Source organism: Phodopus roborovskii, unplaced genomic scaffold, assembly GCF_943737965.1.
Source record: "Phodopus roborovskii unplaced genomic scaffold, PHOROB, whole genome shotgun sequence".
Taxonomy (NCBI): domain Eukaryota; kingdom Metazoa; phylum Chordata; class Mammalia; order Rodentia; family Cricetidae; genus Phodopus; species Phodopus roborovskii.
This window is the reverse complement of record NW_026125554.1, coordinates 4,657,036-4,667,864: the sequence shown is the minus strand read 5'-3', so window position 1 is coordinate 4,667,864 and position 10,829 is coordinate 4,657,036. Positions and strand designations below refer to the sequence as shown.

The window sequence follows — 10,829 nt, the reverse complement described above, 5'->3', positions numbered from 1 at the left end:
ACTTCCAGTCCGGCTTTCACTGGCTGCACATCCCGGTAGGCTGGTGACATGAGATGGCACTGTGTGAGGTTTCACCATGCGGCACACAGCAGTGCTCAGTACACACAGACTACCCCTGACTGTACCACAAATCTGGGAAGAAGTGTACCCATGCACTGGGACTGGAGGGGAGGTACATTGCTCCAGTCTGTGAGTCTGGTGGCCAATGCCTTTAGTCTACAGAGTGAGAACTACTCAAAAACCAAGACCCAAGAAGTCTAGATGCAGGGCTTGCCCTGAGAAACCTCCCATCTGGAGGTTTGTAGAAGGGATCCCAGTCTACTGCACCCAGTAGGGGGAGGCATGACTCTGCCTTCCATGGTCCCCAGTCAGATGAAGTACAGCTACTTCGCTGGGCCACAGGCTGAAGGAGGAGGCATGACCCCATCTCCAGATGGAAGTACACATTTCCTTCCAGGCCGTAGCCTGAGGGGAGATGTAAGTCACTGACTTTCAAGGTCCCCGGTTAAAGGCTCCACAGACCATCCCCCAAGCAGCTCATGTGTCAAGGCACAGGAACCAGGTTTGTGACCAGCAGGCTGGCAGAGGGCTGTAGGCAGGCAGGCTGGTCCAGCTATTGAGTGCCCAGGACAGGTGGTAGGGTCAGCTCTATCTTGGTAGCTCCTGTTGCCAGGGGACTCCAGGGAGCTGATGGAGATGGCAGATTAGACCTGACAGTTCCGAAGACATGACAGCTGCAGAGCAGGGGGAGGCTGGGTGGGAGTGGGGTGGAGAGGGCTCCAACAAGACCCCAGGTTGCCACTGACAGACCCTGCTCTTGCCTGGGAGGGGGTGGGCAAGGGGTGTACGAAGGAAGAATTTCAAGGAAAAGCAGGCTCCAACACAAACACTTCAGGCTTAAGATCAGCTTGGTGGTGGTTCATGTTTCTGATCTCAGCACTGGGGAGATGGAGGCTAGCCTGGGCTATGTGTGCCTGCTCTCCACCAGCACCCTCAGTACCAGGCTCACTGTGTTCTAAACAACAGACTCAGCTTCAGCAGTTTTCTTACAGTACCAGAACACAGACTAACGTAATGCCAAATTCCAAATGAATCATGAATGCTGAGGGTGGGGGTGTGGCTGGAACCCCAGGAGAATGTTAACTCTGGTTACACAGGAGGGCGGGGTCTCCAGCTGGTCCACATGGTTATTGAGTGATTTTCTTTTTTTATACAGTATTGTGTTGAGGGTGCAGCCTTGTTGGGAGATGGTCCCCAGAGACCCTGCCCCTTGCCCATGATCAAATCTGTGGCAGGAAGGGGCTGGGCAAACTCAGGGACTGCAGAATGGACCAGGCTGTCTGTTCAGTGAGGCCTGGTGCTAAGACATTGCCTCTCCACATCCTGCCTGGACCCATGGCAGATAAGGTCACGAGGCGTCTGCTGAGCGTGCCTTCCTTGATCCCATCTCCTCTTCTGGCTTCTTGGGTCTGTGATGCCACTATGGAGGCTCAGCTGTCACTGTCCTCGCTGTCCCCATATGCACCCAACTGGCTCAGGGAAGAGGCCCCAGGTGTCTGGGGTGCAAGGTTGGCTGCTTTCCTGCTCTCAGGGTCACCTGTGAGGAGGGCAAGTTGGTTTAGGGATGCAAGGAAGAGGAGTGTGCCCAAGTTGGAGGACCTATGACATGGTTCCCTCAATCCTACACTGAGCCAGGGAGAGCCCACCTAGGCAGTTGAGTGTCCACATGACACAGGGGCAGTATCAAGGACCAAGTGCCTCCATGACTAAGAGAGTAACAGGGCCTCCAACACCTGACCTGCTGTGTGGCTTCAGGCAGTAGGTGACCCTCGATGAGCTTTAGGATCTGCCTCTGACAAATGCTAATAGTGGCCGTGACAACTGTGTCAAAGGTGTGTCAACCCCAACTAAGCCTTATCTAAATATGGTGGAATTATCCAAACCACAGAAAGACTACGGAAGCTGCAGGTCACACAGGCAGCATACCACAGTGATGTGGTGTCCCTTGATACTGTATGGCTGGTAACATGCGAATTTAGCTATCATGTAACTTCGATTCCAGGCCTTTGCTCCTTTTGTCTCTTTTTTGTTTGTTTTTTGTTTGAGGTAGGGTTCCCCTGTGTAGCCCTGACTATCCTGGAACTCTACCTGTAGATCAGGGTTGCCTCTAACCAGAGATGAAGGGCGTATGCCATCACAGCCTGACTCCTTGTTTGAGACAGAGTCATTTAGCCCAGACTGGACCCCTGGGTGAGCCTCTGCCCACTGAGCCCTAGCCCCACTCTGGTCACTGGCTCACCTCACCCACCTTATGAAGCTTCTAGACAGTGCCATGGGCACCGTTGCCACCCAGGGCTACTGATGGGGACTCACCTGAGGTGGGCATCCGGACCTGCTCTGAGCCCCCGTTGGCTTCCGTCTTTGCCTTCTTTGGCATAACCAAGCCAGCCAGGTGTGCCCTGCTGCCCACTGCCTCTGCCTTCCTCTTGGTCTTTGGCGCCTGTGGGGACCATGCACAACTGTTGCCCTTCCCACTTCCCTGACCTGGCTCTGTGGAGCCAGTTTGCATATCAAGTCTGCTATAGCTCTAAATTCCTCTCTGGTTCCCAAGGTGGCATCTGAGGACTTCTCATCCTGTGATGAGGTACCCATCTCAAGTCCCTGCCCTATGTATGGTCTCAAAAACTGTAGTATATCCAGGGCCCACAACTGTTCTTTTTGCCATCTCCCTAGTGTCATCAACAGCTCCTGGCACACTGTAAATGTCCAACCTGCAGCCCATGCTGGCCTTGGGTTCCCCATGTGCTGATATGACAGCTGTATGCCACTGTTACAGGGCTCTGGGGAGTGAAGAAGTGAGGTATAATGTGCAGGCCTGTCACCCCAGCTCATGGGAGGCTGAAGCAGGAGGACTGTGGGTTTGAGGTCAGAATGGGCTATGGAGTGTGAACCTGCTTTAAAGAAAAACAAAACAAACAGAATCAGACCAAGTCTGGGTTCCACATGGGAAGATCACAGGGGCCTGGGAAGAGTGCCCAGTGGGTTAGCATATACCTGCCTGAAGAATGAGGACCTGAGCACTGATGGGAGATAGGAATTTGAGACAAGAGAATCCTGGGAGTCAGTGGGCCTGGTCTACACAGTTATAAGAGGAGGCCCTATCTCAACCAGGGTGGGAGGAGAGGCCACACATGCCTGAGGCTGTCTGCTGACCTAAAAGCTGAGTGTGTGCACTGGCAACTCACATCTGGATCCAGCCAGAAGAGGCTAGAAGACACTAGGACCTTCAACAGCTGGGGCCTGAGCAGTTGCAAAGTTCTGGACACACCCAGAACCGTGACGGGACTTAGGGATACCCTTCATCTTTCATATCCTGTGGACTGGATCTTGGTTCTTGAGCTTTTGTGCTGTTCACTGTGCCCACGTGTGGAGGCTGACATCTGTCTTCATCAGTTGACACCATCACGGTTTCTGAGGTAATGTCTCTCAGTGACTTGCAGATCCCACTCAGCACAACCCAGGACTCTCCCACTTCTGCCTTCCTGGTGCCGGGTCCCCGGCCTGCTGGGCTGCATCTGGCTCTATTTTTTGTTTTTTGGAGACAGGGTTTCTCTGTGGCTTTGGAGGCTGTCCTGGAACTAGCTCTTGTAGACCAGGCTGGTCTCGAACTCACAGAGATCTGCCTGCCACTGCCTCCCAAGTGCTGGAACTAAAGGTATGCACCACCACCGCCTTGACAGGCTCTTGCTATGTAGCTCAGGCTGACCTCAAACAGCACAGATCTACCTGCTTCTCTTCCCAAGTGCTGGGATTAAAGGTGCATGTCACCACGACCAGTGTATCTGGCTTTTAACAAGCACTGGGCTCATGGGGCAGGCACCCTGAGTTTCTCCCTACCCTTGGTGGACTTTTCCCTGGCTACTCCCTCCCTGAGGTTCAGAAGCAGGAAGCAGAGTGCTGAAGCCACACTGGGCTGTCTGTCCTGTTATGAACAGTCCTGCTGCCCATGGCCCCTCAGCCTGGGCACCCACATTCCACACTCTGGGCCTGCTCACCTCATCCAGGATGGCTGTGGGATTGGGTCTTGAAGCTGCCCGTGGTCGGGAAGGCGGCGCTTCTTCTTCTGAGTCGGAATCCTCCAGAAGCCTGCGGTGACGAGCCTCCTCCAGCAAGGCCCTAGAAGGTGGACAGTGAGGACCCACTGCAGGGATGGTCCCCAGGGGTCTCTGCTGCAGCATGGAGGGGCTGCTGCCTCTTTCTGCTCTCAGAGGGTGAGGAGCAGGAGCAGGGGGCAATAGCTAATAATTTTAAGGCAGTGGCTCAGGGGCTAAGGATTTGGCTGGCACACATGAGGCTTTAGGTCCATATCCAGCACCACAGAAATAATTAAGTATATATAAGCTGGGTGCAGAGGCACATGTCTACCACTCAAGCTCTGGGGAGGTGGACAATGAAGGATGAGTTCAAGGCCATCCTTGGCTACTTAGTGATTTTGAGGCCAGCCTGAACTAAACGAGACCCTGTTTCAAACAACAAATGCACAGCCGTGGGACCAAACGAAAAGCCAGTGATGCTCATAAGACACTGGACCCTGAGGGTCTGAGCAGCTGTGCCTGAGTAGAGTCTGAGGGGACAGGACAGGAGGGGCTCTGAGATGAGGGGACGGGCAGCCATGGGAAGAGCCAGAAAGACCCGGGCTGCTCACGCAGTCTCCCGCTCGTCTTCTTCCTCCTGCTGCTGTCGCCGCTGCTCCTGTGACAGGCGGTGCTGCAACAGCATGGCCTCAAAGTCCACGTGTGCCTGCCGCTGGTTCAGGTCCTTCAGCTCCTGCAGGTTTTCTAGCACCTCCATTTCCAGTTTTGAGTCTTTCGTTCGGTTCTCTAGGACCTGGGGGTGCAGGACGGGTGAGGGGCCTGGGTGGAGGAGGGGAGCATGGGCCAAGGGGCTGCTCATCAGCAGGTGATGGGGAACATGGGCCTTCCACGAGAGGGAGGGGTGAAGGCGCTGCCACCTAAGGCTCACCTTCATGGGGTTGTTCAGCTCCTCGTCCTCACGCTCCTTCTGCACACGCTTTTCCTCCTCCTCCAGGAGCTTCTCAGCCTGGAAGTTTCGTGTGGCCCCATGCTCCATGGTGTAGTCTGTGTTTTCTGGGTCTGTCTGTGAGGAAAGGGGAGGGGACAGAATCAGTGAGAGCTCCAGGCAGTGGACTGTACCTCTGTGTGCATTTCTCCATTCCCTCTGCAGTTTCTTTTCTTTGCCCCCTCCCATCTGTGCCCTCTGCACCTGCACCTTCAGGCTTCCCGGCCGTGCACACATCTACCCTTATCTTCTTGCTTATGACTTACACAGAAGAGCTGCTTGCTTATGAACTACACAGTTGACTTCATGTGTGTGTGTCCGTCTAGGAGGTGGAAGCAGGGAGCTATGACATGAATGAGGTTAGCCTGGGGTAATGAGGACTTTGCTAAAAATAGGGTATGAGGGGATGGCCCAGGGATTAGAACACTGGCTGCTCTTGCAGAAGACCAGGGTTCAGGTCCCAGCACCCACATGATGGCCCATGACCACCTGTAATGCCAGTCCCAGGGCACCCAACGCCCCTTGTGGCTTTCAAATTACCAGGCACACACAGAGACATTCCAGAGATACACATTTGAAATAAAAATGTAACTTCTTCAAGCTTATGTTTTGTTCACTTACAGAAAAAAAGCTTACAGTGAAAACCAACCAAACCCATAATCTCTATTGGTGCAGACCTGAGAAGAGAATTCGCCTTCTCTGGTCCTTTCCTGCATTCTCTAGTTTTTGCCAGGGGCCTGTGAAGCCCTGGCTTCTATCCCAAGAAACACAAAAGCAAACCATGATTTTTAGACATATGTGGCAACACACCTTTCATCCCAGCACCAGAGGTGGAGGCACTCTGGTTGCACAGGAGTTCGAGGCCAGCCTGCGCTATAGGAGACTGACTAAACAAACAAAAGCACCAGAGTGATGTTCCTGGCCCTGTAACAATCACCTATGCACCCATCCCACACTGCACACACGCGGGTGGACAGGCTTTTTGGTGTGTGGGGGTCTTGTTGCAAGCACCTTCCCTCTGTACCTTTGTGGGGTGTCCTCAGCCCCTACCTTGAAGGTGATCTCAGCCAAGCATCTTGTGCACTTGATATAGAAGCGGAAGATAGGCAGGCCCAGGTAAGCCTCATTCTGGACTGTTTCTTTTCGTGCATTGAACTTCTTCCCCTTGTAGATGTATTCTCCACATGTCTTACACCTGCAGAGCCAGGGCAGACATGTGAGCATCTCTGAACTCTGCTCCAGCACCCAACCACAGCATATGTACCTCCAGGGGCAGGAAGACCAACCTGCCTGGGTGTGTGGGGTTTCTGAGACCCCAAACAGGACAGCAGGATCCTGCACTGTGCTACCTCTTCCCTTCCTGCCACGCTGGCTTGGTCCTACCTCAGTGCCTTCGTTCTGCATATCCCACAGCCTGAGATTCTAACACTTCCTGTCTGTTCAGCTGCCCTGCCTCATGTGTCCTTCTGTGACTACCAGTGGATGGGCACCATTCCCACTCCACACTAGCCTGTGAGCATCATGAGGTTGGGGCCATGTCCTGGACCAACGGCAGGTACCTGACTACTGCTTGTTGGAGGATTGTGGTGGTTTGAATAAGACTGGCCTCTATAGCATTAGACATTGTAAGGCTTAGTCACCAGGAGGTGATACTACTTGGAAGGATTAGGAGGTGTGGCCCTGTTGGAGGAGATGTGTCACTGGGGTTGGACTGTGAGGTCTCAAAGGTCCACGGCAGGTCCAGCGTTTCTCATCTCCCTCTGCCTGTGGAAGGATGTAGCTTCCTACTACTTCTCTAGCACCATGCCTGCTGCCATGCTCCCCACCATGATAATGGAGTAAGCCTCTATAATCCCCACCATGATAATGGACTGAGCCTCTATTACTGTAAGCCAGCACCAACTAAATGCTTTCTAAGTGTTCACAGTTATCAAGGCAGGTGCAAATGGGGAGGCTGGCAGCCTGTCTAGGATGAGAGGGGGAGCTGGGCTCTGTGAGGAGGGGAGCATCCACTGACTCGAGAACCACAGGCAGAGGCCACAGCTGGTGCAAAGACCCTGGGACAGGAGAAAGTGCTGCCCACTAGAGGGACCAAAAGCCTGACTGTCCACTGAGGTCTTCTGATGGGGGCTGGGAACTTTACGAGGATGGGGATTTCATCCTTGTTTGCTGTTTCTCCACACACTCCAGCCCTGGACTCACACCCTTGGGGATTCACCTCATGTTGAAGGGGGCCATCAGTCGAACCACATACTGCCGGTCCTTGGGTAGCTTGAGTTTCGGGATCTTCGACGGATCAAAGTCAGGTGGGTAGTATTTCTGCAGGGGAAGGGGATGCTTCTGTTTTCCTGTACTCAGGTCCCACATGGGCAGAAAGGGGATCTGAGAGCCATGCCAAAGGACCCAAGATACTCCAGTTTCAGGGATCTGCCCAGGATTCATGTTATTCATGCCTTTCTAGACATGGATACTTGAAGTATCCATGAGAAGTTGGGACAAGGAGGAGTGCACAAGCTTCCAGAATGTTCTCCCAGACAAATCACAGGGAGCATGCTGCTCCCAAGCTGTGATACACCTTCTAGGTAAAGTTCTAGAGGCCCAGGATTCACAGTGGGGGTGGACTCCTTTTGCCCAGTACATTATAAGACTCTAGATGTTCAGGAGATAACTGGAGCCCAACATAAACCAGGCATTGTCGATGATGGTCTAGCTTGGACTAGGGAACCACACAGGCTCCTTCCTGGACACCATCCCAGGGTAAAATCTGGCCAGTGAATCTCCTCTCTGTGTACTTGGGGAGCTGGGGTGAGACACACAGACATAGCCACTTTGGATTACAGAGACCATGCTAATTCCCACACCCACCATCCCAGCACCTAGGAGTGTGAGGCAGGGGTGGAGGAGTGAGGGTGTGTGAGACAGTGGGGGGTGGAGAATGACAAACTTTCCTTCAAAAAAGCCAAAAAGAAACTGTGGACCACCAGCAAGGAGGTGCTCTGCTTTGGACACCTGCTAGCAGCCAGACCCACAGGGAGGGGAAGTCTCCCTTGCTTGATGAAAGCTTTGCCAAGATTTCAGGAGGATGTTGGCATGGTGATGTATGCCTGTCATACCATCACAGGCTGATGAAGAATTGAGTTTGCAGTCAGACGAATGCAAGCAAACATAAAATAAAAATAGGTAAATCTAGAGAGATGGCTCAGAGATTAAGAGCACTGGCTGCTCTTCCAGAGGTCCTGAGTTCAATGCCCAGCAACCATCTATAATAGGATCTGGTGCCCTCTTCTGGCCTGTAGATCTACATACAGGCAGAATGCTGTGTACATAATAAACATTTTTTTTTTTTTAAAATAGTCAAATCTTTAAAAACTGAATATAGCCCATCTTAGGGGTATATGACTCTAACCCAGCCAGCAGTTGGGAGGCTCAGGCAGGTGGGTCTGAACCTGAGGCCATTCTGGGCTATATAGTGAGGCACTGACTAAAAACAAAGCACAAAAAAATCCAGGAAATGGAGAGGAAAGTTTTTCAAGAGACGGAACTGAGTCCTTGCATCCCAGTCACTCAAACTGGTGTAGAAAACGCGGCCAGGAGATATCTGATATTCGCTTCACAAAAACTGGGACGAACTGAGGCCACCAACAGCAAACCCCCCCCCCCCCCCAGGAAAAAGCGATTGGATAGCTTCCTTTAGAAAAACCAATCGGATGAAGTGACATAAGCTCCTCTCGCCTGGTGAGGATTATCTTCTAAGCCGGAAGGGAAACATAAACTAACACCGCCCCTAAGAAACGTGATTGGCAAGAGACTTGGGAAGCTCCGCCCCACGGAAACCAGTTGGGGAGAAATTCCAAAGGAAATAACTGGAAGGAAGCGAGTCTCTCCCGGAGATCACGGACGTCACATTCTCGGCAGAAACATCTAGACTCTGAGCACTTACGTTTAGAACTTTCCGTTCCGACATCTTCGCTTCCTGCCCGTCGCACAAGCAAAGAAGCTGTTCGCGTTGGTCCTCTCGGAATTTATCCGACTAGGTGCCGCCGTTCTCTTGACGTCACTTCCTCGGCCATCTTACTGGCTGTAGCTAACAGGCTTTAACACTCTCATTGGCTGTAATCTCTGTCGATCAAAGTCGCGTGTGCTCTTTCGTTTCCTTCCTGAGTGCCCGTAAGTGTGGCAGTAAATAAAGGTTCCGGGAGCCTCAAGTTTGCAAGTGTTAGTGTGAGCCACGCTGGGAAAAGCAGAGAAAGCTATCGGGAGTCAATAAGATTTTTGTCCCGCACCGCTGCTCTGTTGATGTTGTTTGTTTTTGAGTCAGGGCCTCACGTGTAGCCCTGGCTGTCCTGGAATTCACCATGTAGCCCAGGCTGGTTACGAGCTCACAGAGTGCCTTTCGAATGCTGTGATTAAAGACGTGGCCACCTTGCGCTGCACTGTTATTCTTGCGCCGCTCTGTTATTTCTTCGTTCGTTCGTTCCTTCATTACTGGTGCTGGGGATTGAGCACAGGGTTTTTGCAGCACACGCCAGGCGGGCACTCTTACCACTGAGCCCTCTAACCTTTTGAGACAGCATCTCTGTAAAATGCCCAGAGGGTATTTGTGGCCCAGGTTGACCTTAAACTTGTAGCAGTCATACTGCAGTCTCTTGAGTAGCTGGAAATCAGTGACCTGCCTGGTTTTCATTACGCTTTGTTGTTGTTGGTTTGTATTTTTCCTTTTTTTCCTCTTTTGTGAGACAGGAACTCACTACATAGTTCAGCTTGTCCTTGAAATCTCAGTGATCCACGTGCCTCTGCCATTCCAGTGCTGGGATTAAAGGTGTGTGCCACCAAGCCAGGCATAGACTGGTTTTACATTTGCTTATTTATTATTTGTGCGTACAAACTATGGCAAGCCCCTGCCATTGAGCGCTGACCGCAGCCCCTTACCTCGGGATCCTAGGCAGAGGCTCCAGCCCTGAGTCAGCCCCCGTCCCTACTCCTCTTATTCTTTTTTGAGACAGGGTCTCCCAGGCTGGCTTTTAGTTTCCCACTATTCTTTCCCTCTGTCCTCATTTCAACGAGGCTGGACTGCATCTTTTTGTCTCTCAGCTGGGGAAACAGGTGCTATGGTGTGTGTGTGTCCCTCAACATTCACCTACTGGTAACCCCTCTCCCTCTTTCTTTTTGCAGGGGAACCTGGGCCTTACACCTTGCTTGTTTTATCCCCGCCCTTTCTCTCACCCGTGAGCTTCCTAATCCTTCCACTTTTAGGCATTGTACCACGTGGAATTCCTTCTGGAAGCTAGCACTGTGCTGGCTCCTCCCAGGCTCCTGAACATTGAGCCACTTCAACTTCTTTTCCTCATAAAGGCCTTGTTTGGGGATCGTGGGCACTCGAACACAGACAACCCACAATGTCGCTCACTCAGGGTACAAGATGGACAAGAGGCTGGACAGGTGGCTTAATGCTTCAGAGCACCGGTCACACCAGCTTCAGTGCTCTGGCGCCCTCTACTGGCCGCCGTGGGCACTCAAGCATCTCCTACACGCACATATTTGAAAATGAAATTAAAATATTTAAAATTTGAAAATAGACATTTTTTAATAATTATTGTTGGGCGGTAATTGGCGTACGTCTTTAATCCCTGTCCTCTGGAGGCTGAGATAGGAGGTTGTCTGTGAGTTTGAGGCCAGCTTGGGGTAGAACAAAGAAGTCCTGGCCCGAATGGCCCCGCCCCCCATAATGATAATAACTTTGTTTTGGTTTT

At 52.1% G+C, this 10,829-nt stretch overlaps 1 protein-coding gene across 1 annotated transcript; it reads right to left on the bottom strand.

The window, feature by feature from the left end:
• Positions 1–890: 890 nt before the first annotated feature.
• On the bottom strand, positions 891–9,143 carry Yju2 (YJU2 splicing factor homolog). Its single transcript, XM_051177554.1, has 8 exons — positions 9,020–9,143; positions 7,298–7,398; positions 6,130–6,274; positions 5,023–5,157; positions 4,706–4,887; positions 4,056–4,176; positions 2,374–2,500; positions 891–1,597 (listed from the first exon to the last, which is right to left on the bottom strand). The coding sequence occupies exons 1-8, from the start codon at positions 9,041–9,043 to the stop codon at positions 1,491–1,493; spliced, it is 942 nt and encodes a 313-aa protein (XP_051033511.1). The 5' UTR covers positions 9,044–9,143; the 3' UTR covers positions 891–1,490.
• Positions 9,144–10,829: the final 1,686 nt, after the last annotated feature.

Excerpts from the sequence above, each read along its gene's own strand:
- Yju2 (XM_051177554.1), bottom strand. The coding sequence starts at position 9,043 with ATGTCGGAACGGAAAGTTCTAAAC. Across the intron at positions 6,275-7,297 it reads ATGGCCCCCTTCAACATGAG|GTGTAAGACATGTGGAGAAT; the intron begins GTGAATCCCCAA and ends CTGGCTCTGCAG. Across the intron at positions 1,598-2,373 it reads GGTCCGGATGCCCACCTCAG|GTGACCCTGAGAGCAGGAAA; the intron begins GTGAGTCCCCAT and ends CCCTCCTCACAG.